Genomic DNA, 27409 nt, shown 5'->3' with positions numbered 1-27409 from the left:
TTAACAGTACCCGTACATCTCTTTTCCTTACAATTCCCTGATTTTGTTTCATTAAAAAGATACATAATGTCTTTCAAGGAAACTAAACATGAATCATTAGTATCTGGTTGAACATTATCATCATTTTCATCTTCATTATCGTAATTGTCACCATCTGACTCCGAGTCGTTATTATAGTCTCATCATCAAATTCTATCCTTTATTGACAGGGGTACTATCTGCTGTAGCCCTAAAGCATAATTTAAAATCATTATTTTTCTTTATTATTCAAATTGCCATTACGTTAAAATTATTTACCAAGTCAAATTTGAATTATTCAATGATTCTAATGGTGAAGCAGCATTTGTTAGGTCTATACGCCTTCTAAAAGTTAAAAACATTTGATTAGCTCTTTAAAAAATTATCAGTAAAATAGACATTCTGAACTTCGTTCACGGGTTTGTACTGGCTTACCCCTACTTACAAAATACCTTCTTACGTCCCACTGGTATTCCAATAGAACGTCCTATAAAATCGGTGTTGTGTGCTTTCCCCCTTTTGAGTTCGGAGGAGGTGAAGGTTTGGCCGGTTTTTCGTGAATAAATTGAGAGCAGTCGATTTTTAGGAGTAGCGTAGTTGCTAGCCTTGGCTTCACTCATTTCCGGCTTTCCGCGCCGTTTTTCTTATTTTAAATGATTTTTGTAATAAATGTATTATGGCAAATAAGCAAAATACTAGTCCCAAGTCCACGGGTTTAAAAGAAACTTAGATCATGAAAATATTCTTGACCTCAAATATACTTCAACGCCTAGAGCCCCTCCTACAACTCCTAAAAGGTACGTCTCTAAAATAATCATATAAAGACAGGACATAAGCTGAATGCTCTTAAACCAAAGAATAACAAATGTTGTTAGTCTTGCTGAACTAGTCTGTATGAAAAGTTTGTCCGGTTTTGGGGCGATTTTATAGAACGCTCTATTCCGTGGGAGCTTTATTAAAACCTCTAACCTGTGTTTTTAAAAAATATAACTAGTTTTAACTACTAACCTAGTACGAGGTGTTAATCGATGAGACAGTGTAATCTCCATTGGTGAAGATGGCACCAATGATGGAGTAGCATTTGTAAGGTCTCTACACCGTTTAAAAGTACAAAAAAAAACAATAAGTTCATGGAAAAGTTACATGTGCCTTTAAAAATCAACGCTACTTACCGAGGAGTATTAGGTGTTAATGTTGGAGCAAAAGCAATTGGTGTTGATGACACCAATTTTAATGGTAACGAAGCATTTGTAAGGTCTATACGTTTCCTAAAAGTGAATAATAATGTACTAAACTTTTATTCTGTGTGTTTAATAATTACAGTTACTTACCTAGCAGTGGCGTTAATATGGCCCCCGCAACCTCGCGTGATCAGCGTGCTTTTATGGTCGAGTTATTTTATGGTGAAGCCAATCGTAACGCGCAAAGGGTTAGTGAATTGTTCACCGTTCAATATCCAGATAGAAGACCAAGCCATAACACGGTTCTTGGAGCTATTCGTGACTTTCAGACTTACGGAAACGTCAACCCCAGATTTCGTGGACCAGGTCGTCAAGACATCAACTTGGAAGGCACCGTTCTAGCCTATTTTGTTGCGTATCCTCGAGCAAGCGTCGGAGGTACAAGCGACGATCTCGGGTTATCGACGAATTACGTGTGGACCACTCTTCACAATCACTTCTATCCGTATCGAGCGACCCGCCACCAAGCTCTTCACGAAGGAGATATGGAACGTGGATATTTGATTTCTGCAACTGGCTAATAACCATGTCCGATGAGAACCCAAGTTTCATCAATCAAATGACCGACGAGTGTTCCTTTGGGAGAGATGGGCCTTTCAACCATCAAAACGCTCACATGTGGTGTGACGAAAATCATCACTGGGGTTTTCCTCACCATCATCAACAACAACTAACACTGAATGTTTGGGCTGATCTGCTCGGGGATCGAGTTATTGGCCCATTTTTCCTCCAGTTCGTCTTAATGGACAACGCTACTTGGCGCTTTTGCAGAACGAAATAGCAGACGCTTTAGAAGGTATTCCGCTCGAAGCCTACAGACAGATGTGGTACCAACATGACGGCGCACCACCCCACGTACCTAGATGTGTAGTGGAGCATCTTAATAACGAGTTCCCTCAGCGTTTGGTTGGCAGGAACGGTCACTTTCGATGGCCTGCGAGGTCTACGGACCTAACTCCGATTGACATTTTCTTGTGGGGGTTCATCAAAGCAAAGGATTACGGGACGCCCGTTGAGAATATCGAAGATTTGCGTCACCGAATCATTGCAGCCACGGAAAGGTGGTGGAAGCATTGCTTTGAAAGTGCTAAATCCCCAAAATACTCCTTAAATACGCCATTGTTTATTAGTAGTAAGCAAAAGTCTCGCAAAATGAGTCACATAAGGGGGCCCCAAAAGAGTTTCGCGGTGGGGCCCCGAGGACCTTAGTTACGCCACTGTTACCTAGTGAATGGTGTTAATTACACTATTGTTTTAGATGTTGAGGGTGACAGAAATGTTTCTGTAGATATATCACCTAGAGGTTCTATAAAGTCATTCACTTGACAAGTTTCACTAGTATTATCTAAGGTTTCAAATTCAGGCTTAAAACAAAAATTACAGCCTTTGTGGAAATCCAAAAGATGTTCGATGAAAAAGGAATTCACTGGACATTTGGTTGAAAATAAATTTGGTAGGCGACAAGGCCTAACGGACAGGGGCGGATTAACCCTTTCGGCGCAATTAGGCACAGAATAATTTTCCGCCCCTGGGCATTGTCTAACGGGTTGATCAGCTAAGTAGGGGCAACCCGCGTACTTCGACCGTGGGGCTTTATCACAGTTTTGGCGCCCCTAGAAAAATGGCGCCCTAGGCACGTGCCTACTCGGTCTAATGGTTAATACGCCCTGCTAACGGAACTTTCTTCTTTGACCCATAACTTTTTCTGCAACTCAAATTCCTCAAAAGCGGACAATAAATATACGCGAGACTGACCTCGTAATTTCCCAGATTCTTGTTTCGTTTGTCTTTTAACATCGGTATTTGGAAGATTTTTTAAATTTCTTTTCCGATTTCTAACGCGAAGACACTACTCCGTGATTCTACACTTTGTAACACTTGTACTCGGCCGCGTTGCGCGGTGCGCCGACGACCTCGTAAATATTTTAGGTGGAAAAAACAGGGTTTGAGCGGAGACACGAGTGGCGGGAATAGTAGAGATTCTACGAGGTATTCGACGGTAGCGATTCCGGTGAATATTTCTGTAAGCTTATCGCACCCTACCAAACACGTAGGGTTATACTCCCTTTAAGAATCGCCGAAATCTCAGCGAAAAAACGGATAATGTGCCAAAAAGGCACAGAAATAAATAACTATAAAATAAAAAAATAACTATAAAATGAAAAAATTACTATAAAATAAAATAAATAACTATAAAATAAAAAATAACTAAAAAATAAATAACTAAAAATAAATAACTATAAAATAAATAACTATAAGAGATATTATTTAAAAAAATTACTTTAGAATAAATTACTTAAAATGAAATTACTTAAAATGAAATTACTTTAAAAGAAAGGAATATAAAATAAATAACTATAAATAAATATCTATAAAATAAAGGACTGTTAAATTATTTACAATAAACAAAATTACTATAAAATAAATGCCTTTAAAAAATTAATATGAAAGATTGCTATAAAAGAAATTACTATAAAATAAATTACTGCTAAAGATTTAAAAAATAGATTATTATAAAAGAAATTAGTAAATTACTATAAATAAATTACTATAAAATAAGTAACTATAAAATAAGTAACTATAAAATCAATTACTGTAAAATAAATATACTAAAATAAATAACTTTCAAATAATTAAAATATATATATACTATAAAATAATAAAATTAAAAATAAATATGCTATAAATTAATATAAATAAATATACTATAAAATAATAAAAATAAAAATAAATATACTATAAAAATAAAAATAAATATGCTATAAAATAATAAAAATAAAAATAAATATACTATAAAATAATAAAAATAAAAATAAATATACTAGAAAATAATAAAAATAAAATAAATATACTATAAAAAAATAAAAATAAAATAAATATACTATAAAAAATAAAAATAAATATACTATAAAATAATAAAAATAAAATAAATATACTAGAAAATAATAAAAATAAAATAAATATACTATAAAAAAATAAAAATAAAATAAATATACTATAAAAAATAAAAATAAATATACTATAAAATAATAAAAATAAAATAAATATACTATAAAAAAAATAAAAATAAATATACTATAAAATAATAAAAATAAAAATAAATATACTATAAAATAATAAAAATAAAAATAAATATACTATAAAATAATAAAAATAAAATTAAATATACTATAAAATAATAAAAATAAAAATAAATATACTATAAAATAATAAAAATAAATATACTATAAAATAATAAATATACTATAAAATAATGAATGAATGAATGAACGTGGGGTTTATTGTGTAACAAAACAATCCTGGTTACAAGATCAGCTAGTTGATACACATTTTAACAAATGAGAAAAATATACAATGGGGAAAATAATGACATAAATGCATTTTTATGAAAATGTACAGCAATAGATAAATAGTATGGAAGTAAAAGTTCTACATTTTTTATGTCTGACAATTTACAGCTAAATAGGTCTAGTTTGTGCATATAGTTATTTGCAGTTTTTTGTAGACGGTTTAGTGGGTTAAGGCTAGTATACAGTGTGTTGAATATTTGCTTATTTCTTAGCTTGTAGTTTGGTACAGATGTGTTTAGATTATAAACAATATTTTCACTGGCCACTCTATTAATAAGTATCTTAAAGATAAATTTTACTTCAGTTTTATCTCGAAATTGTGCTAAGGTATTAATACTAAGGTCAGTAAGAATTTTTCCATAATTATAATTGTGGAATTTTAAAAAGTTGGTGTGAAGATATTCAACAAATTTCTTTTGTATATTTTCTACGCCATGCAAAAGGTATGTGCTGCACCCACCCCAAGCTAGTGAACCGTACATGGCCCTAGATCTAACTAAACTCTTGTATAAGAGAACAAAGTTTTTTTCAAAATTAATTTTTTTGCAGAGTTTCAGAATGACACCCAGCAACCTCCTACAGCTGTTAACGGAAAACTGAATATGTTCCCTGAAGTATAAACCCATGTCCAGGAACACGCCAAGGTCTTTAATAGAAGATTTTCTAGGTATTGAACCGTGGCCAATTTTAAAGTTATACTTTAGGATATCAGTTTTTCGAGAGAACGACACCAGAGCGGATTTAGATGGATTTATCGGGAGGTTGTTTACTGTGCACCATTCTGAAACTAAATCAATGTCGTTCTGTAGAAGTTTACAGTCATCAGGTTTTAAAATATGCTTGCAAATTTTGTGGTCATCCGCTAATTGAAATAGTGAGGAATTTTAAATAATGAACTGCGGGTCGTTAAGGGGTTTTCCCCCGAGATCTTCGGTTTCCCCTTCCATAAAAACTTGTTGAGGTTAACGGTAATAGTTAGTGTAGGGAGCTGTTGGCTCGAACGCGTGGCATGCAGGGCTTGTCACCACCCTCCTACGCATTATAACCCGGCCACCTGAATTAAAGGCTTCGAAAGTCGCTCGATGACTTAGGCCTAAGGTGGTGCCTTGGGTATTAGCCTAGCTGATTATTATTATTATTATTATGAAATATACATATTAAATAATAGCAGCCCTAACGACGATCCGTGAGGGACCCCCGTAGTGACACCGTAGGATACATCCGTTGTAACACCATTACATTTTACGACATTGGATCTATCAGTCAAATAGTCGCCTAGCCAGCGCAGTAAGGTGCCGTGGATACCGAATTGGTCAAGTTTTTTAAGTAGTAAGGGGTGAGAGACTCGATCGAACGCTTTAGCAAGATCGAGGAAAATGACGTCATATTGTTGTTGGTTTTCTACAGCCCTTGAAGCTTCATTTAGAAAAGAGACGTGGTTAGTATCTACGCCTTTACCCCTTGAGAAACCATGTTGTGGAGAATTTGGAAAAGTGTTAAACCAATTGGAGATGTATTTATGAACAATATAATCGAAAATTTTAGCAAATATGCAAAGCAGGGATATAGGCCGGTAGTTCTTGGGATCGGCGGCGAACCCATTTTTAAAGATAGGACTGACAATTGAGGTTTTCCATAATGTCGGAAATATAGCAGTAGATATGGACAGGTTTAGTATGTGTTCCAACAGTGGTAGGAGAAGGTCACCGCAACCTTTCACTATGAATGCCGGAATAGAGGCAATTCCGGTGCTGAAACTTCATTTTAATTTTGTAATAGCCTCTTTAATATCAGATTGGTTCATTTTAATATTGTGAAAGGTGTCCGAAAAAAGTAAATTTTTATTGTAATCAAAGGGTTGGTCGGGTTTAGTGTTATCAATAGAAACTTTTGAAAAAATAGAAGCGAATTCATTCGCGAGGTCAGTAGGGTTGGTAATAAAATTTTGTCCTATCTTTAGGCGAATTTCCACGGGAGATCCTTTAAGGTTTTTGTTAACGTATCCCCAAAACATCCGAGGATGTTTCAGGGCCGTGTTGCGTATGTTTTCAGTATTAATTTTACCGTCTCTTCGAATAAGTTTTTTAGAGGCAGAACGTAAGGAGCTAAATTGTTCGTAATCCCTAACGTCCTTTGTACGGGTAAATTTCCTATGGAAATATCTCTTTCGTTTCAGTGTGGCAATAAGTTCGGCGGAATACCAACAAGGAAAATTTCTAGAAGTCTTATGAACTTTTTTAGGAATACAGGTATCCATGGCAGTTTTTACCGCACTGGTTAGAATGTCGACACAAATATTCACATCATTATGTTCATAGAACTCGCCGACTCGGTCCAGTCAAAGTACCGTAATAGGGTGTAGAGCTTATAGTAGTTTCCTTCGCGATAGTTTAAAGATTTTGATGCACGCGGTACAGATTTATCAAGGTCAGCGAGGTAGTTTACATAGAATGGAGGGTGACGATCGTGCTTATCAACAAATGGTTCGTTCAATGGGGAAATATTTACAGAATTTACATAAGTCCAAAATATTGCCACAGTCGTTTTTTAGAGTGTTAATTTGCCTTAAATTACTCGCGTAGCAGATTTCAAAAATGTGATTCGCTTTAATTTTGGTACCATGACTGCATTCGAGATTACTAAAAGTGGGCCAATCGAGCTTAGGTAGGTTAAAATCACCTAGTATGATGAGGTCCTGACTGAAATTATGGGCAAGCAATTGCCAGTGTGAGTTAAAAATCTCATATACATTTTCAGAAATGGTTGGGGAAAAATAAACTGTACCAATAAGGACGGAAGAAACTGCGTTAATTTTGACTTCGATAAAAACACATTCAGGGACACTTTCTAGGTCGGTCCGCCTTATAAAAAAAATAAATATACTATAAAATAATAAATATACTATAAAATAATAAATATACTATAAAATAATAAATATACTATAAAATAATAAATATACTATAAAATAATAAATATACTATAAAATAATAAAAATAAATATACTATAAAATAATAAAAATAAAAATAAATATACTATAAAATAATAAAATAAATATACTATAAATAATAAAAATAAAAATCAATATACTATAAAATAATAAAAATAACAATAAATATACTATAAAATAATAAAAATAACAATAAATATACTATAAAATAATAAAAATAACAATAAATATACTATAAAATAATTAAAATAAATATACTATAAAATAATTAAAATAAATATACTATAAAATAATTAAAATAAATATACTATAAAATAATAAAAATAACAATAAATATACTGTAAAATAATAAAAATAAAAATAAATATACTATAAAATAATAAAATAAATATACTATAAAAAATAAAAATAAAAATCAATATACTATAAAATAATAAAAATAACAATAAATATACTATAAAATAATAACAATAAATATACTATAAAATAATAAAAATAAATATACTATTAAATAATAAAAATTAATATAAATATACTGTAAAATAATAAAAATAAAAATAAATATACTATAAAATAATAAAAATAAATATACTTTAAAATAATTAAAATAAATATACTTTAAAATAATTAAAATAAATAAATAATAAAAATAAAAATAAATATAATATAAAATAAAAAAAATAAAAATAAATATACTATTAAATAATTAAAATAAATATACCATTAAATAATTAAAATAAATATAATATCAAAGTTATATAATTTAAAAAACAAGGACCATATACTTATATAAAAATTTTCCATTTTTAATATACAGGGTCTTTTTTTTTGCTCGGAAAAGTGTTTTTTTTCAAAAACTATTTATAGTACCGATTTCAAATTTGGAAGGTCAATTCTCTATACCGAGGGACATCAGTTTGAGAAATTTGAGCGTTTTCGGTAATGTTTTTCACCAATTTTGAAAAATTATTTTTCGACCACTAGGTGCGAGATAAAAAATTTCTATTATAAAGTTGTAGGCCGTCATCGAAAACCCTTAAAAATTGTTCACTCGACGAAAAACAATTTATTTATCAGTGAAAATTCGAGCTTGAAAAATTTACAAGTTGGTGAAGCCAAATTACGATTGTTTGAAACGATAATTGAAACCGAATTACCTAATCCAGTTGAAACTTTGGTTAAAAAAACGACCGGATTTAAAAAACACGAGGCTATAGGTCAATCCTAAACATGCATTGGGTATTTAAAGGAAAACTTTGGGAGATTATTATCAGTGTTTGATAATATTTCGAACAATGCCTCGTTATTCAGTAGCTGAGCGTACCGAGATAGTTGCCATTTACTATGGAGAAGCAGCGCAAAACCTTAGAAGAGTGACTGAAATCTTCGCAGAAAGACATCCAAATGGAGCACCATCTGTAAATACAGTAAGACGAGCAATTCACGATTTCAATCAATTTGGTAACTTGCAACCTAGGTTTCGCGGATTGGGTCAACCGGATTTAGACTTCGAGAACAATGTACTCGCGTACTTTGTGGCATATCCTCGTCACAGTTGCGCTAACGCCGCTGCTGATTTGGGTTGTTCTGCAAATCGTGTGTGGAAAATTCTTCGTAAGAATCGCTATCACCCATACAGAGCTACGCTCCACCAAGGACTAATTGACGGAGACCATCAAAGACGTTATGAATTTAGCAACTGGTTACTAAATGCTGTCCGAGAAGATAGACAATTTTTGCGCCATGTTTTGTTCTCCGACGAAGCGTCATTTTCTAGAGATGGGCCCTTTAATCATCTAAACAGCCACATTGGGGTTTTGAATATCATCACCAGGTTCAATTTGAACGGGTCAATGTTTGGGTTGGACTTGTTGGAAACCGTTTGATTGGTCCCTTTTTCCTGCCGACGAACCTCAACGGCCAAAGGTATTTACATTTTCTACAGAACGAACTGAGTGACGCAATCGACGACCTTCCATTGGCTGAAAGACGTCAGTTGTGGTTTCAGCAAGATGGCGCCCCTCCGCATTTTTCCCGGCAAGTAACTGAGCACCTCAACAACGAGTTTCCTGAAAGGTGGATAGGGAGAAATGGTCCAGTGCATTGGCCAGCAAGGTCACCTGACCTAACACCGGTGGATTATTTTCTCTGGGGATTCGTTAAAGCAAAGGTATACGCCACGCCCATTGAAACTAGGGAGACCTCATTAGACGAATAATCAGTGCTTGCCGAGACGTCACACCAGAAATGGTAGAGAAAGCGTTTGAGAACTTAATTGTCCGCGCACAAACCTGTGTTGCAGCCAATGGTGATATTATTGAAAATGTTTTGTAAAAATTTATGTGAATAAAATATCTGCATTTAAAAACCAAACGTGTACATTTTTTCAAGTGTGAAAACTCTACTACGTTTGTATTAGACTTGTTCCCTTTTCAATTATCGTTTCAAACAATCGTAATTTGGCTCCACCAACTTGTAAATTTTTCAAGCTCGAATTTTCACTGATAAATAAGTTGTTTTTCGTCGAGTGAACAATTTTTAAGGGTTTTCGATGACGGCCTACAACTTTATAATAGAAATTTTTTATCTCGCACCTAGTGGTCGAAAAATAATTTTTCAAAATTGGTGAAAAACATTACCGAAAACGCTCAAATTTCTCAAACTGATGTCCCCCGGTATAGAGAATTGACCTTCCAAATTTGAAATCGGTACTATAAATAGTTTTTGAAAAAAAACACTTTTCCGAGCAAAAAAAAAAGACCCTGTATAGAGCACATAACACCTCGAAAAAGCGAAGACGTACACCATTTTAATTTTTTTAAATCAAACACCAAAGTTTCCCCGCCAAAAACAAGTACAATATCAATACCACCTTGGTTTCAACACGTACTAACCTAAGCAACGCAATTATCAGTATTAGACGTAAGGAGAGCGTAGGCTTGAGCATACTGAAACACAGGGTGAAAGACAACATAAAGTCACGCCTCCCGCGAAAACGCACTTTGCCATTGGACCAGACGAGTCTGGAGTCATCGAGGAATTACCTGCTCGTATTATCTAGGATGATCCTCCTAGGTATTATAAGAAGTGGTAGCATTATACGATGGAAATTCCAACTCTACTTTATCTTTCAAAAAATTGCACAACGTTTATGGGATTAACATCCATTGTCTACCGGCAAAAACCATTATTCCAAGTTATTTTACCAAAATGACTATTGGCATTTTTTTGATAATTCGGGAAATTATTTGTAAATATGTCAAAACATGGTCAAAATCAGTTATGGCTAAGAAGTTAATTCGGTAGCTTAGATCTGCCTCAACGTCAGGTAGAATTAATAAAAAATATTATAACGTTTGGACAACACTACAGCAAAAAAAGGGTAGGGTTAAAGTATGAGTGTGATCACCTACATGTATAAGAGGCTTAATATGGGTCTATGTATTTCCTGATTTTAGTCATCTCTGAATGGTAAAATGTAAATAGTAAATATTTCGGTTTTGCTTTGAAATTTGAGCAATTATATACGTTTTGATTTGATATTTGAACAATAAAATTCGTTTTGCTTTGAAATTTGAACAATAATATACGTTTTACTTTGAAATTTAAACAATTATATACGTTTTGCTTGGAAATTTGAACAAAAATTTATGTTTTGCTTTGAAAATTGAAGAATAATAATTTTTTTTTTGAAATTTGAACATTAATATACGTTTGGCTTTTAAATTTGAGCAATAAAATACGTTTTGCTTTGAAATTTGACCAAAAATATACGTTTTGCTTTGAACTTTGAATAAAAATAGACGAGTAAAGAAATATTCTTCTAGTGTTGTAAGTCGGAAAATTTCCGCTCGGAAAATTTTCCGGAAAATGACCAAGGCCTTTTTTCCGGAAAATTTTCCGTATTTTTCCGAAAAAAATAAAGAAAAGTTTTCATTCCATGATTAGTTTAATATATTGTTTGCAAATTGAAATAAAGCGGTATTTTCGCCTCATTTTTTCGAATCTGAAAGTAAAACTAAACCTCTAGACTAGTTTAAACTGATTAACAATGTAACGCTATTAATGTTTTGTAGTATGTTTACTGATATTAGACATTTTATATCGATAAAAAGTTAAAAACATCAAAAACCCTTAAAAGGTAATTTATGTTTCAAATTTTTATTTTTCCGATTTGCGGAAAATTTTCCGCATTTTATTTTTCCGGAAAATTAACAACACTATATTCTTCCTTCTCCTCTTTCATTTTGGCGGGTAAGTTTAATTTGAAAAAGGGGCCAGGAAAGGGCCTAACATGTCACGTGATGTTTGTGCTGCCTATAACCGGCCCGGTACTGACATCAAACGGTTGAATTTTTCAACAATAACGAAAATGCAACTCTCTTTTACAAAATTACATATGATCAAAATTATATGAATTTACCTAAATGTATTCTAAATTTCTCAAATTATATAAATTTACCTAAATGTATTCTAAATTTCTCAAATTATATGAATTTACCTAAATGTATTCTAAATTTCTCAAATTATATGAATTTACCTAAATGTATTCGAAATTTCCCAAATTATATGAATTTACCTAAATGCATTCTAAATTTCCCAAATTATATGAATTTACCTAAATGTATTCTAAATTTCTCAAATTATATGAATTTACCTAAATGCATTCGAAATTTCCCAAATTATATGAATTTACCTAAATGTATTCTAAATTTCTCAAATTATATGAATTTACCTAAATGCATTCTAAATTTCCCAAATTATATGAATTTACCTAAATGTATTCTAAATTTCTCAAATGATATGAATTTACCTAAATGCATTCGAAATTTCCCAAATTATATGAATTTACTTAAATGTATTCTAAATTTCCCAAATTATATGAATTTACCTAAATGTATTCTAAATTTCTCAAATTATATGAATTTACCTAAATGTATTCTAAATTTCTCAAATTATATGAATTTACCTAAATGTATTCTAAATTTCTCAAATTATATGAATTTACCTAAATGTATTCGAAATTTCCCAAATTATATGAATTTACCTAAATGCATTCTAAATTTCCCAAATTATATGAATTTACCTAAATGTATTCTAAATTTCCCAAATTATATGAATTTACCTAAATGTATTCTAAATTTCTCAAATTATATGAATTAACCTAAATGTATTCTAAATTTCCCAATTTAATATGAATTCAACCATAATTATTTGAGTTAACGCAATAATATAAGAACTTTACTAATATTATTTGAATTTGACGATTTTCTTTCAAATTTACCCATTTTATATGAATTTGCCCATAATTTTTTTATTAACAATAATAATACGGAATTTATCGCACCAAGAGATTAAACGGCGCAGGGTTTCAAACAGAAGAAATACATGTAGGACTGATTTACTCGGTCAGATAATAAAACGTAGAAAAGTTCCGAAAAGTTGACGAATAATTACGGATAGATATTTTGACATACGCCATTTTAGAAAAAAGCTTTGTATTTTTTCAAAATAGAAAGGGCATTTTGTTATCCGCCATTTTGTAAAATGGTGTTGTATTTCTATCGATATTTAAAACGCTGTTTTTCCGTATTTTTCCGAAAAAAATAAAGAAAAGTTTTCATTCCATGATTAGTTTAATATATTGTTTGCAAATTGAAATAAAGCGGTATTTTCGCCTCATTTTTTCGAATCTGAAAGTAAAACTAAACCTCTAGACTAGTTTAAACTGATTAACAATGTAACGCTATTAATGTTTTGTAGTATGTTTACTGATATTAGACATTTTATATCGATAAAAAGTTAAAAACATCAAAAACCCTTAAAAGGTAATTTATGTTTCAAATTTTTATTTTTCCGATTTGCGGAAAATTTTCCGCATTTTATTTTTCCGGAAAATTAACAACACTATATTCTTCCTTCTCCTCTTTCATTTTGGCGGGTAAGTTTAATTTGAAAAAGGGGCCAGGAAAGGGCCTAACATGTCACGTGATGTTTGTGCTGCCTATAACCGGCCCGGTACTGACATCAAACGGTTGAATTTTTCAACAATAACGAAAATGCAACTCTCTTTTACAAAATTACATATGATCAAAATTATATGAATTTACCTAAATGTATTCTAAATTTCTCAAATTATATGAATTTACCTAAATGTATTCTAAATTTCTCAAATTATATGAATTTACCTAAATGTATTCTAAATTTCTCAAATTATATGAATTTACCTAAATGTATTCGAAATTTCCCAAATTATATGAATTTACCTAAATGTATTCGAAATTTACCAAATTATATAAATTGACTATAAATGTATTCGAAATTTCCCAAATTATATGAATTTACCTAAATGTATTCTAAATTTCTCAAATTATATGAATTTACCTAAATGTATTCTAAATTTCTCAAATTATATGAATTTACCTAAATGTATTCGAAATTTCCCAAATTATATGAATTTACCTAAATGCATTCTAAATTTCCCAAATTATATGAATTTACCTAAATGTATTCTAAATTTCTCAAATTATATGAATTTACCTAAATGCATTCGAAATTTCCCAAATTATATGAATTTGCCTAAATGCATTCTAAATTTCCCAAATTATATGAATTTACCTAAATGTATTCTAAATTTCTCAAATTATATGAATTTACCTAAATGTATTCTAAATTTCCCAAATTATATGAATTTACCTAAATGTATTCTAAATTTCCCAAATTATATGAATTTACCTAAATGTATTCTAAATTTCCCAAATTATATGAATTTACCTAAATGTATTCTAAATTTCCCAAATTATATGAATTTACCTAAATGTATTCTAAATTTCCCAAATTATATGAATTTACCTAAATGTATTCTAAATTTCTCAAATGATATGAATTTACCTAAATGCATTCGAAATTTCCCAAATTATATGAATTTACCTAAATGCATTCTAAATTTCCCAAATTATATGCATTTACCTAAATGTATTCTAAATTTCTCAAATTATATGAATTTACCTAAATGTATTCGAAATTTCCCAAATTATATGAATTTACCTAAATGTATTCTAAATTTCCTAAATTATATGAATTTACCTAAATGTATTCTAAATTTCTCAAATTATATGAATTTACCTAAATGTATTCTAAATTTCTCAAATTATATGAATTAACCTAAATGTATTCTAAATTTCCCAATTTAATATGAATTCAACCATAATTATTTGAGTTAACGCAATAATATAAGAACTTTACTAATATTATTTGAATTTGACGATTTTTTTTTGTAAAATGGTGTTGTATTTCTATCGATATTTAAAACGCTGTTTTTATCATTCAGATAAAGACATATAGAAATTTTCAATTTTATCGGCGAAAATATATGGCAGTTATCACATCATAAGTTTTACAAATATTTTGTATTATACTTAAAATTACGACGTATTTATTCAATTTATGTCGAATTCCCAGAATATAGTTTTATTTCCCCTTATTAGTGCAAAGTAATTAAAAAATGTTAAATTAACTATTTCTTTTTCATTTAAAAAAATTATTTGAATTTTTCAGTTTTGCACAGGGAGACCGTTGTAATTTGTCATTTTCCCATTTTTTTTCATTTTAAATTATCAGAAACATTTTTTGTTGCCATGGCAAAACGGATGTGCGGCGTAACTTTTTATTTTTTTTGTTATATCTAGGTGTAACCATGGACTAATTAATGTTGTTAATTAGTACATGGTCTAACAATCCCCCATCTTTGAACAAAATTGGTGAAAACCACCTCGGGTCGTCTCCTTGTAAGTTATAGGTAAAAAAATAAATTACTAATTTTCCAATAAAACTTCACTTATTTTCCAATAAAACTTAATTTATCTTCAAATAAAACTACTTATTTTCTAATAAAACTCTACTTATTTTCAATAAAACTTTACTTACTTTCAAATAAAACGTTACTTATTTTCAAAAAAAACTTTACTTATTTTCAAATAAAACTTTACTTATTTTCCAATAAAACTTTACTTACTTTTAAATAAAAATTTACTTATTTTCATAATTCAGCATATTCCTTAATTAACAGTTTTTAAGATACCTAGTTACAACCATTTATTACCAAATTATTTAATTATTTTTTCAAATAACTAATCTGATTATCTTCGTAAAATGAAAACCCACTATTTTTTTAATTTTAGGAAATTATTAAATTTGGAAATTGGGATTTTTCAACAGAAATAAAACTGAAAGTCTATAAATGGTATTTTTTCTAATGTATTATGCTAAATTATTTTTTGTGTCTACCATGTTAAAACGGTTGAAATGTTCATGCTACTTTAAAAATTGCAGCACAGTGTTTTTATTTCATAAACTTTAATTTTAATCTATATTGCTATATCGAAAATGCCGATGGGATGAGAATAAAGAGGGAAATGCGATATTATATAATAAACATAGATGACTAAAGCTGTGCCAAAAAGACGATCTCTTCGCGAACAGGGTTTTGCTAACTTATAAAAGCCCTTAATTTATGGACGACACTAAATCGTTATTACGTCACTTCCGATCAGCTATGAAAAATAAAGTGGTTTTCCGGTATTTTGTTAATTCGCAGATTATTCTTCTTTTTCCGTAAATTCTTGACCGGTGTTTGAAGACAACTTCTCCGAACAACATTACTGCCGCGACTGCTAGGCCTCCAACCCACAATGCAACAGCTCCGAATAAGTGCTCCAAGGTCAACATAGACGACGTATCGTCCGATTCCTCGATGAAACACCGTCTATCAAACCAAGTATCAATAGTTGTACCAGGTACTTGATCCATCAAACGCGTTTGACTGATTCTGGATGCTCTGAAATGTCATTGGTCAGATTACCGTAAATTGTGGTGAAAAAGCTCCTCTGAAATGCACCTGTAGCTTATCGATCTCTTTAGCGAATTAGATAGATTTCTGCTGACCATCAAAGAGCCGTAGGTGAAGGCGTAGGAATCGGTTTTTTTGAATTTGCAAGGACTGCTCGTTTCCCTTCGTCGCAACAACTGTTTGAAGTTTTTGCTTTTGGATGCAAATGCGGCTCGGCCTTTTTCTACGTGTTCCAACAGTTCTTGAGTAAAGGAACTATTGTAAATCTCTGCCCCCGATTTGATGCACAAGTCGGGTCTCTCTTCCACCCTTCTCCACAAATCCATTAGAGCCGTGGTTTCCGAATCCTATAAATACATTTATTGAAAGTATGAAACTAGTAAAAACTAGATATGATTTAGCTATTTATAGCTAATTACAATTTTAGCTTCAATAACTGTCCAAGCACTGAAGTAATGTCTTTTCCAAAATTACAGATTCTCACTCAAAAGAAAACACGGCATATTTTAGTTCGTTAAGTACAAATGTGGTGTCGTTACAATCGATTTTTCAATAGGTGAACGAAATTCATAAAAAGGTTTGATAGAAGCGGCGAACGTTAGGGCAATAAACCGGCAACTGTAGATTCATCTATATTGTTATTCCGAAGTAACGATTTATCTCAATGTACGTGCTACGATAATGTATACTCTTCTCAATTTAAAATCAGTCAGCATTGGACTCTAGCATTTAATGAGGCCGATACCAAGGAAACAATCTCGACAAACCTTCAGGATCTCAACGTCTACTTTTCCTTTAGTTACTATAGGATAAACTTCTGGAAATTTTGCGAAATCGGACAAGGTAGAAATGAACTTCGGGCGTATTTTCACGCTGAATTTCGAGACGAGAACTCCACTGTAGGCATTCATTACCACTAAGGTACACAGAATCCACGTCGAGAACAGACATCGACTAACAATATTTGTCGGGAAAAAGGCAGAACCTTCGAAGAAATAAGGTTACATTTGAAATTCCTGATACGATAACAAATTTTAATGTTTTTACTTTTGCCCATAAGTATTTCCCAGACCAACCAAACGTGATCGAACAATCGTCTCGGTCTCTCTGTGGACCTGCCATAGTTCAAAATCCAACTGAAGAAGGACAGGAACAGTACGGTGCCCAGGAACATATGGTAGAGCTTTGAAAAAAGAAACACACCAACATAGTAAGGGCATATGATATTTCAATTATTTAGATTACGAAATCATAAACTTACATTGCTTTCCATAGCTTCTAAGAAGCTGAAGTTTATCGACATTGCGTCGGTGTCGGTGGGTGGTTCTCGTCCGACTAAAAATCTTCTTTGATCTGAAGTAAATGAACTGGTAAAACTGGCCACTTGAAAACGGGCATTTGTTTGGACAAAGGGTCCAAAGCCAATGTGGACAATCTAAGAAGTATAACACCAGAGATATCTTTACATACATTTGATTTGGCAGATAGGTGTCTATCAACCTCAGTGATTCTGTCAGGGAGGAAGTTCCATAAAAAAACGATAACTTTTGAACGTTTGAATTTTTTTTAGATTTAACTTAAATCATTCAATTGCGTAAGCACTATGCTTAAAGAGACCGGTTTTATGGCCGAAATTCTAAAGGGTATATACAATAAATATTTTGACATATTTAAATTATCCTAAAAATTAAAATGAGCCTATATTGTAAAAGTTTTTAGTGGTGCCCCCTACCGCCACGTTGTGTGTTTGGTATTGTTTTGAGAATTGAATAGGGTAGATGTTACGATTCGTAGAACATTATAAATTAATATTGCGATATCTTATTTACAAAAGTAAATATTAACCAAAAACCACCGAAAAATGCATCAAATCACCCATCTTTAATCGGATTTTTAAAAAGAACGGGCAAGTACATTTCACAAATTTTCTTTTAGAATAGAGAGAGGACGAGCCTCTTTATCGTATCGCGTTGAAAAACCCTTTGCGGTTCAGTTCAGTTTACGTTTTAAAACAGGTTGTCTCGTCGATTATACGGGCTTTTCGTAGTGAACCGTCATCGATACGTCACCCGTGATCATCAAAACAAGAGGGCCAATGATACTTTATAGAAAAGACTATTCAGTAGAAGAATTACAGAAAAGAAGATTCGCTAAAATCACCACCAAACTGTAAATCGAGCTGGTCCTCGTTAAGAGCTTCCCTAAATGTTTAATCTATTGAGTGGTCCACAAAACTAACAAGGTCAAACTTCAAGTTGAAACGAAATTTGTCAAGGATTTAAAAAAGGCCAGGGAAAAAGGCTGATGGAGAGAATCGTCCATGGGACGATCTTACGGCTAGTATTTTTGTATTGACAATTTGGATCGCAACTTCTTTCTTATTAAGCTTTAAATTTCAATGTGTTTACCTATTTCGGGGTTGAGGGCACAATAATAAATGCTACCTAATAAATTGCCGTATCAAAATGTATCTCGTTCTCAATACACGTTTGGGCCCTCGGAAGCCCGGTTTAGCTTTGGACCCGTATATTCCCAGCAGCCGATGAACCCCCAAATATAATCGAGATATAGTTTAATAGGGTATGAAAATGCCTCTTAATCACGAAACACGTTTGGGCCCGTTAATCTATACGTCGATAAATGCGGTCTAAAAAACATTTTTCATCGTGATAACCGTTTATATGTATTAATTCTCAGCAACCGCTTAAGGGAATAATATTAATGATAGTACAATAGGAATTTTGGCAAATAGGCACCCAAAAGTGACCTAATGACCCAGGAAATTGGTCATTTGACACCTTATAGGTTGCTTAAAGGCCTAGGTTTTCTTCTGCCTGTCCCCCTTTAAATTAGGCCAACATGTTCAGCGGTTGGCCTACCATCAGGGTATTTGTGCTAAACTAAGTTAATTTAAAGGGGGACAGGCCGAAAAAACCTAGGCCTTTAAATGAGATTTGTAACAGCGTGTGTAATGTTACTAAATAGATTCTCTCCATATGGAACTAATATTTCGGCTGCCTAATTTCCCCGTGGTGCTATCTAATCGTAGCAACGTCTCAAACTAATGATATTTCACACTAAATTTTAACTTTAACTTGCGGCACTGACTATCACCCTTCAAACATTACATTTCTCTGTAGCATCCCTATGACTCCAGTCCACACACCGCTATTTTTTTGCTTGGAACCAATCTGCTGGTCCATCGGAGATAAAGATGTTATTCTTAGGAAATAGAACAAATAATAAAAACTGATTATTCAAAACCAAACATTTTTTGTTAGAAATAAATTTTGCCAATAATTAAATAAGCCAGAGTATAATTGGACGCTTTAACTTAAAAGGAGACGACCCGAGGTGTTACACACCGATTTCGTTCAAACTCGGGGGATTGTTAGACCTTCATGTAACATGAAAAATCCTAAAGGGAATTTATTCAATGGGCAACGGTTTAGCCATGGTAATGAAAAATCTTTTTGACAACATTAATGGAAATTTTTCCTATTTAAGCCATATCGGTTCATTTTCTCCCATTTGGTTCAAATTGATCAAAATGTGATCAATTTTGATTTTCTTCGTCAATTTTTAACAATTTTTTTAAATTTTTCACAGCCCCCCCCCCCTGTGAAAATTTTTAAAAAATTGGAATCGGTCTAAATCCCATGTTATTTTCAAAGGGAAAATTTCCATTTTATGATGTCAAAAACAGTTTTCGTTGCCATGGAAAAACCGTTGCTCATTGAATAAATTAACTTTAGGATTTTTCAAGTTAAATGAAGGTCTACCAATCCCCCGAGTTTGAACAAAATCGGTGTGTAACACCTCGGGTCGTCTCCTTGTTAGTAGTAGTCATTTAGTCGGGTTTAAGTTATATCAGAAGAATATAATATTATAGAAAATCACTTCTTTGAACGAAAAAAAAGTGTATTTCTTAAATTTTACGATTAAGAAGGACCAGATGCGAAACCAAAACAACCATCTCTAAAACATTTTTGAAATAAAAAATTTATAATATCACGATGGTCTAAGAGGGATCGGTTCGATATTATTAAAACTTCACTTGGGGAAATAATGGGGGTGGAATTAAATTAAATCAAAACTTTAAGACCTGAAATATCCTATTGCCTACGTCGTTGTCAATCACGATCATACTAAAAACTTTGTTTAAAAATAATATAATATTCTTTCATCGATATTTTTAATTACCCTATACAGAATTAAGCAAGCGCAATTCAACGGTGGAATGTGCAATTTTCTAAGTGTATTGTTAGCTTATTTCGAGTAAAATCTTAAAATAAAATTTTTAGATGGTCCCAAGAGATTTGATCATAGAAATCTTTAAAATTAACTCTTATTAAAAATTTACTTTTCGATTTTGTGACAAGCTAGAAGGAAAACAGAAATATGATATTTCGTTATTTTTCCATTTTCATAAATGTCATTTGTATGTGACGTTATACAACCTTGGGTTTGCAAAACCCTGCATTGATTTTGGCAAATTTCAGTTGGTGTTTTTAAGTTTGGTTTATCTAAGTATAAACTAAATAGGAACAATATAATTTCGATAAAATTAATTTCACTTACGTGTCATTTATGGACAATATGCAGTAATTCCAAAGCAATCTCATTTTCCTGTCGGCGGGTTGAGGACCGATATTGGTCTTAACTAGCCTCATTGAATTCGTCTAAAATTAAAATATACATAGATAGTTATTGCTTTGGTGATGTAGTAAAATATTTAGTGGTTAATATAGTTTCTAACTAAACGGGGTGTAGACTTTATTTATTACGAACCTAGAAAATCAAATCGGTTCTTAAAATTATTAGGAAAAGAAAATTGTCGGATACTTCATTTCTTCCTTCACCTTGTTTTTGTGGGGCTTTCGCTTGTACCATTGGTTTTGCAATGCATTATTTCATAGGCGTGCTGAGAGGGGGCGTAAGGGGGAATCTTAAGCCATGTGCCATTTTAAAAGGGACGCTAAGACTGTCTGATAACCTTTTGGCGAACAAAGAAAATATTAGTTACTTTTTCCTTAAAAAGAGTGCCCTACAAGAATTTACGTGTTGTTAATTGGGACACACGATTAATTGTAGTTTTGGTGTCTGTCTTAATTTAATAACGCTTGAAACTAGTTTATGTTAAATATGTTACTTATACGAAAGAGGACAACCATTATCAAGAGGACTGGCTAACGGCTAGTTGTAAATTATAAATGAAAATTGTACCTCAACCAATCCAATGACATAACCTTGATCCATTGAAAATTAAGGATCCATCACCTGTTTTTGACAATGAAAGTGTTTCACTAACAAGGAGAGTACCCTAGGTGTTTATTTCCGATTTTGTTCAAAGTCGGCCGTAATATAGACCTATATGAGGTATGAAATTTCCCAAAAGGAGACGTCGCATTACCCATTCGTTTTGCCATGGCAAACCGAAATTGTTTTTGACCACTTATAACAAAAATAAGATTTATTTCCATATTTTACCCAAAAATTGTTACAATTTTAACCCAAAAAGGTTCCAATTTACCCAAACTTGATGAAGTTTACGTAAATGTGGTCCAAATTACCCATTTCGTGATATTATTTTTAAATTTTCGTAGGTAGGTAAAATGAAAAAATCCCATGCTTTTTTAAATGGAGATTTTTTGTTTTAAGTGATCAAAATATTTCCGGTTGCCATGGCAAATCGAATGGGCAGTGCAACGTCTCTTTTTGGGAAATTTCATATCTCATATAGGTCTACATTACGGCCGACTTTGAACAAAATCGGCAATAAACACCTCGGGCACTCTCCTTGTAAGAAAGTCTGCACTATTAGAAATTTTCTGATGAATGATAGACTAGTTATAGTGCAGTGTAAAAAAGTACGATATCCAATAGCTCTCGAACCACACATAATAGATTCTTTCAAAGACCTATAATTATACTGTCTTTTAATAGCTCTTCCTGTGACTGCCTATACCTAAAACTAGGAATTTCAACTGTTACCGTCTCGCATTTCTCTTCGTTTGGATCGAGACTTCCCAGTAAACATTTATAGAAAGTTCTATTTAAAAGTTTTAAAAATGGAAGTAAAACATTTATCAAACTAATGGCGTTTTTTGTGCTGCTTCAAAACTGTTCACAACTTCCACTAACAGGTAAGAGCAAATCAATTTAACGCGTGACGCCAATGGTGCATTACAGAAAAATTTCCAAATGAGCATCATTTCAGGGGAATTATTAGACTTAAAGAAAGAAAGTCAAAGCCTAATTTTATAATTTTTCTGTAACGACCACAGATAAAATAACTTCGTATATAGATAGGCAACTTCAATGGGGCAAACTGACTCTCACGAGATTGCCCTGACATTTAGTGACTGCGCCAGTTGGCTGTGTTCTCAAGAGCGTAGAACGTATTGAGAAATTTGAGGTCGGAGTTTTGGGAATAAACGTATTTTTCAAGGTAAATGTCTTCTAATATACAAGAAATAGCGTTTAAAACAAACTTGAAATCATTACTGAATGCTATTTTTTTAGTGCTATTTTTTAAATTTGCTCTCAGTTCAAGAAAAAGTACTTTCAATACATATAGCTCGCTTAAGCCTTTGCAATTGGGAACTTCACCAAAGAATATTATTCGGGTGCCGCCACCAGATGTCGGCCAAAATTCTGGCGTCACTTCTACAACATGAAGTTTCCTATCTATATACGAAGTTATTTTATCTATGGTAACGACTAAACAAAATAAACCAGATACGTAAAACTTCATTATTTTCCACAAATCCATCAATTTTAAACTTAATATCTTCTAAATATACTCTGAACGATAATGAATATTTTAACGTCATAAAAACTTTTAAATTCCTATTTATAAAGAGTAACTGTAGACTGGGTGACGTCAAAAGTGCCAAACGAATCGCCTTCGATTTCGGGGAAAAAAATATAGTTTTTACACAATTTCTTTAGTATATATTTTAACCAACCTTGAAAAAGATGAGTCGCGCTCCTTTTCAGATCTTACCTTCCCCCTAAAGGTTGTACGTCAGCGCCGCGAGTGGTAGGGAAATTAAGTGTATGTAATGTTTCTTTTAACCAAATTGAAGAAATTCTGAAAAGTTTAAAAAAGTCGTTTTAGATCCTCTTACCAAAAACAAATATAACAAAAGTGCCTATAAAGGGACCATTTAATCGAGATTGAATTTTTGGAAGGCATAATAAAAAGCGATCTCCTTTTCGAATTCTATCAAGCTAAAAATGTTTATTTGTAATTAGAGATAATGACTATTGGGACGATTTTTAGCCTTACTCCCAATCCACCTAGAGCTCTAACAGTAAACCCCTTTCCCCAAAAACTAAATCAAATAAAAATTATGAAACTAACATCTTCCGCCGAACCTCTAAATATAGTCATTCCCTTTCAGTAGAAATACATTTTTGGTCAAACAAAGAACCTTTTTTATGTTTACCATGAGTACGATTAATTTCCAAGAATTCTTGGAGAAAACCCAACATTTATTTCTAAATTAAATGGTCAAAGTAGATATACATAGTATACTGACCGCTTGTGGCGAATTCACTTCTTTTTACAAAAAAAATCTCACTTACAGTTTTATTTCAGTATTAATTGTTTTTGGTGATTAGTAGATAGCGTGCGGCAAAAATTGTATCATAGGTAAAATATAACGAGTGTACAGCTGCACGATTTTAATAGCCTATTATCATTAGCAGCTAAATATGTTTATCCAATCTATTCCTACACTTTGGCTAATATTTATATAAACAGAATGAATTAATTGGTATTTTAGAATGAAAAGCACGTATTTAGTTACTATATTCGGTTTGAACCTTAAAATTGGAAAGTTGTATTATAATTTGAGCAAAGATAGCAAAATCCTCGACTCATTGAATTAAGTTTTAGTTTATCTGTAAATAAAAGTCACTATACTACATGAAAAAGTAAAAATTATCAATTTTTGGAGCGAGAAAACTAAGCTGATAAGCTTTCTGGGCGAAAATACTAACTAAAACTAACGGCATTTTCTATTAGAATTTTCCCAAGGCTGCAATTAAACACGTTAGAGTCTACTCCTAGACTTCGTGTAATATAAATGTACGAAGACAAATAATTCATATTCAGAAATGAGAAGTAGAGAGCTAAGAAAATATTCCGAGCACGCGAAACCGATAAAGTATAACTTCCAACACGAATGATTGTAATAAGGCTTTTTCCTTTATTTAGCACTCACCGTTATTAGAAAGACATTTCAACATTAAGAACTAAAGGTCGTAAACCTTTACACCTCGAGTTCCCTGTACGAATCCAAAGTCGGGTTTTATCTCTTTATCTATTATACATTTAATTATTACAATAGTGGTCGTAGCGTGTTGAATTTGTTTTCACGAAATGGTCGATTTTTAGCAAATGTCACCTTTCTTTTGTTGGTTGTTTAACAAAAGTATTTAAGTCTAAGCAAATTGACCTCTGTTGATATCTTGACAGGTGGTTTGTGAATCTCTAAATAATTATTTTTTAAATTCAGAACAAAAGCCATATTCCATATACTTGTATGAAATAAAGTTAAGTAAAAACCTATTAAGTGAGCAAACAATTGTTTGTTGATAAACTTCTCGACATCAGTTTTACTTGAGTTGGCACTAGCTCTATTAAGGTGCAAAAAGCGTCAAATCAATTTCAATTTTGTTTTGTAGTAACTTGTAAGTCATTCTTAAAGAAAGAATGTCAATCCAAAGTTAGAGATTTATTGAGCCCTTATAGCAGAGGGTTGTCTTTTATGAACTATGAGTCCAGATACACTTTCTGAAGTCCGCACCAGTGATGCACAAAACTTTTTCTATACTATATTTTCTATCTTTATTTCATAGATGGCGGTAGCGATTCTCTCTTTTATTTTTTTATTCTTCTACTATTTTAATTTTTTTTACATATTATTTCAAACGTTTTACATAGATGGCAGTGAATTCATTTAAAATTATATTATTTTCAAGATTTTGGCGGTTAAATATTTTAACGCTTTTTCAAGTATCTTTCAAATTGAACTGAATATTTCAAGTATCTTTTTCCAATGTAGAAAACCATAATCTACCATTTAAATATCATTTTCTTACATAGTAGTATCTTTCAATTTCAAATCAGTGCGACACATAAAAAATTTTCTATACTATATTTTCTATCTTTATTTCATAGATGATGGTAGCGATTCTAATCTTTTATTTTTTTCTTCAATCTTTATTTTTTTTAAATATTATTTCAAACTTTATACATAGATGGCGGTGAATTCATCTAAAATTTTATTATTTTCGAGAATTTTACGGTAAAATATTTTAACGCTCTTTCAAGAATCCTTCTAATTAAACTGAATATTACAAGTATCTTCTTCCAATGTAGTAAATCCTAATGTATCATTTAAATTTCTTGTATAGTAGTACCTTTCAATTTCAAATCAGTGTCACAGTGTGACACAAATCACATAAAACTTGTTCTACTATTTTTTCATATCTTCTATCATAGATGGAAGTAGCATTAGTATATTGGAAATTTTTTACATCGTTTCATTTTTCTAATCTGACGGAAGGAGAATTATGAATTTTCATAATAAAATCACATATATTTTATAACTATTTGAATGAATAAAAACCAAGAAACATTATGAACAGAATATAACTTTTAATGAATTCAAGTGTTTTGAAATCCAATTCTTAGGAACTTAAGTATATCACTAGTCACATGTTTTAAAAATTTATGAGGCGTCTTTTTTTCCCAATTCTGCTAATCTGTATTCTCGAAAAAAGATTATTTGTTCCAACTTCTTTGGAGATAATCTTGCTCTCCTTGCTCTTTGTAAATATCCAGCGATACTAAATAAGCGCTCCACATCACCTGAGCTAGCTGGAAAGGACAGATATATCTTGGCTAGTTTCGAAAGCCTGCAATACAATTGGGTTTGAGTTTACAAAATTTCAAAAATAATTGTAATTTAATTTTCATTACTTATGGTACTCATTTTCCTTTGTTTTCCAATATGATAGGATATCTTCCCCTTTAAACGACTCTTCAGCTAGATACCGATCCACTTCGTGAATTTCATGAATTTTAGTACCTTGGGGAATTATTTCATCCATAAAGCTTTGAAACGCTGAAATAATTTAATTTTAATATTTGTCTCAAAAATTAGCATTTAGAATAGGCCCATGAAAACAGAAGGGTCGCGGAGACCTTGGATGGAAGCTTTGAATCATTACACTGACAGTGACTGGACCGCACAGCGGCTAAAGCTCCCCATCTATTCTCAAGAGCCCATTTGTTCACTTACATGACTCTTGACTTCTCCCCAGACTTAAGGGAATCATTGCCACATGAGATTTTTCATTTAAAAGGGCATCAACAGAATCCAGAGTCTTTGATTATTTGTATAGCTTCACTTTTGGATTTCATACCAGTTAGAGATTTAGCCATATCAGCTAAATAAGGAAATGTTTATAATATTTAGTGAAACAAGTATTGCATCTCTTACAATCAAAAATTGCAGCCTTCTGCCTGGGATGCAAAATAGTGGCAATGATGTATGACTCATTCATTAGTTCCTTTTCAAATCTTTTTTTCAATTCATTGAGCAAAGATTGCTTAAAATGCTGATGATATTGTGTTGAAAGCATTTCAATTTTGTGAATTAAAAATACTATTATTGGAATGACCAATGAAGATGTTACACCATCTCCTTGCAGGTGGTCAGTTGCCAATTGAAGAGGGTTCAGAATATTAACCAGATCCCCCACTAAAGCCCTAATACATAAAAAATGTAAATAATTTAAATAATAGTGCAGAGTTGTAATGGCTTACTTGTTAATGTTTTTTGGAGGCTGAACGGACATTTTACGCTCAGAAAACGCTCCAACCATGATTTGCTGTGCGGCAAAGAAAACGTCGTCCTAGAAAACAATATTAAGTAGTGTACTTTTGTAGTTTTAATTGATTTAACTAATCTTTGAAACGCCAGA

At 31.8% G+C, this 27409-nt stretch overlaps 3 protein-coding genes across 3 annotated transcripts; all 3 read right to left on the bottom strand.

Annotated features, from left to right (window-relative positions):
* Positions 1-192: 192 nt before the first annotated feature.
* Positions 193-10590, bottom strand: LOC149966606 (uncharacterized). Its single transcript, XM_090167541.1, has 5 exons — positions 10559-10590; positions 1191-1286; positions 1027-1110; positions 298-363; positions 193-229 (listed from the first exon to the last, which is right to left on the bottom strand). Exons 1-5 carry the CDS (start codon positions 10588-10590, stop codon positions 193-195), a joined length of 315 nt encoding a protein of 104 aa, XP_090023667.1.
* Positions 10591-17127: 6537 nt separating this feature from the next.
* LOC149966605 (glutamate receptor-like) lies at positions 17128-19608 on the bottom strand. The gene is made up of 4 exons (XM_090167540.1): positions 19534-19608; positions 17667-17840; positions 17453-17588; positions 17128-17390 (listed from the first exon to the last, which is right to left on the bottom strand). The coding sequence occupies exons 1-4, from the start codon at positions 19606-19608 to the stop codon at positions 17128-17130; spliced, it is 648 nt and encodes a 215-aa protein (XP_090023666.1).
* A 6543-nt stretch (positions 19609-26151) lies between these two features.
* LOC149966604 (uncharacterized) lies at positions 26152-26841 on the bottom strand. The gene is made up of 3 exons (XM_090167539.1): positions 26725-26841; positions 26403-26547; positions 26152-26338 (listed from the first exon to the last, which is right to left on the bottom strand). Exons 1-3 carry the CDS (start codon positions 26759-26761, stop codon positions 26152-26154), a joined length of 369 nt encoding a protein of 122 aa, XP_090023665.1. The 5' UTR covers positions 26762-26841.
* Between the last annotated feature and the right edge of the window lie 568 nt (positions 26842-27409).

This window comes from Leiobunum rupestre, chromosome 1, assembly GCF_980474605.1.
Source record: "Leiobunum rupestre chromosome 1, qqLeiRupe1.1.hap1, whole genome shotgun sequence".
Lineage (NCBI taxonomy): Eukaryota > Metazoa > Arthropoda > Arachnida > Opiliones > Sclerosomatidae > Leiobunum > Leiobunum rupestre.
Note: the sequence above shows the minus strand (reverse complement) of the source record. Positions and strands in the feature narration are given on the sequence as shown.

Coding starts and splice junctions, on each gene's coding strand:
- LOC149966606 (XM_090167541.1), bottom strand. CDS start 10,590: ATGACTCCAGACTCGTCTGGTCCAATGGCAAA. Junction 1,287..10,558: donor TCGTCTGGTCCAATGGCAAA/GTGCGTTTTCGC, acceptor ATTCACTTTTAG/GAAACGTATAGACCTTACAA. Junction 364..1,026: donor CGATTAACACCTCGTACTAG/GTTAGTAGTTAA, acceptor TTTAACTTTTAG/AAGGCGTATAGACCTAACAA.
- LOC149966604 (XM_090167539.1), bottom strand. CDS start 26,761: ATGATTCCCTTAAGTCTGGGGAGAAGTCAAGAGTCAT. Junction 26,548..26,724: donor GGGGAGAAGTCAAGAGTCAT/GTAAGTGAACAA, acceptor AAATTATTTCAG/CGTTTCAAAGCTTTATGGAT. Junction 26,339..26,402: donor AAGGAAAATGAGTACCATAA/GTAATGAAAATT, acceptor ATTGTATTGCAG/GCTTTCGAAACTAGCCAAGA.
- LOC149966605 (XM_090167540.1), bottom strand. CDS start 19,608: ATGGACCAGCAGATTGGTTCCAAGCAAAAAAATAGCGGTGTGTGGACT. Junction 17,841..19,533: donor TAGGGATGCTACAGAGAAAT/GTAATGTTTGAA, acceptor TATACTTCTTAG/ATTGTCCACATTGGCTTTGG. Junction 17,391..17,452: donor GGAAATACTTATGGGCAAAA/GTAAAAACATTA, acceptor ATTTCTTCGAAG/GTTCTGCCTTTTTCCCGACA.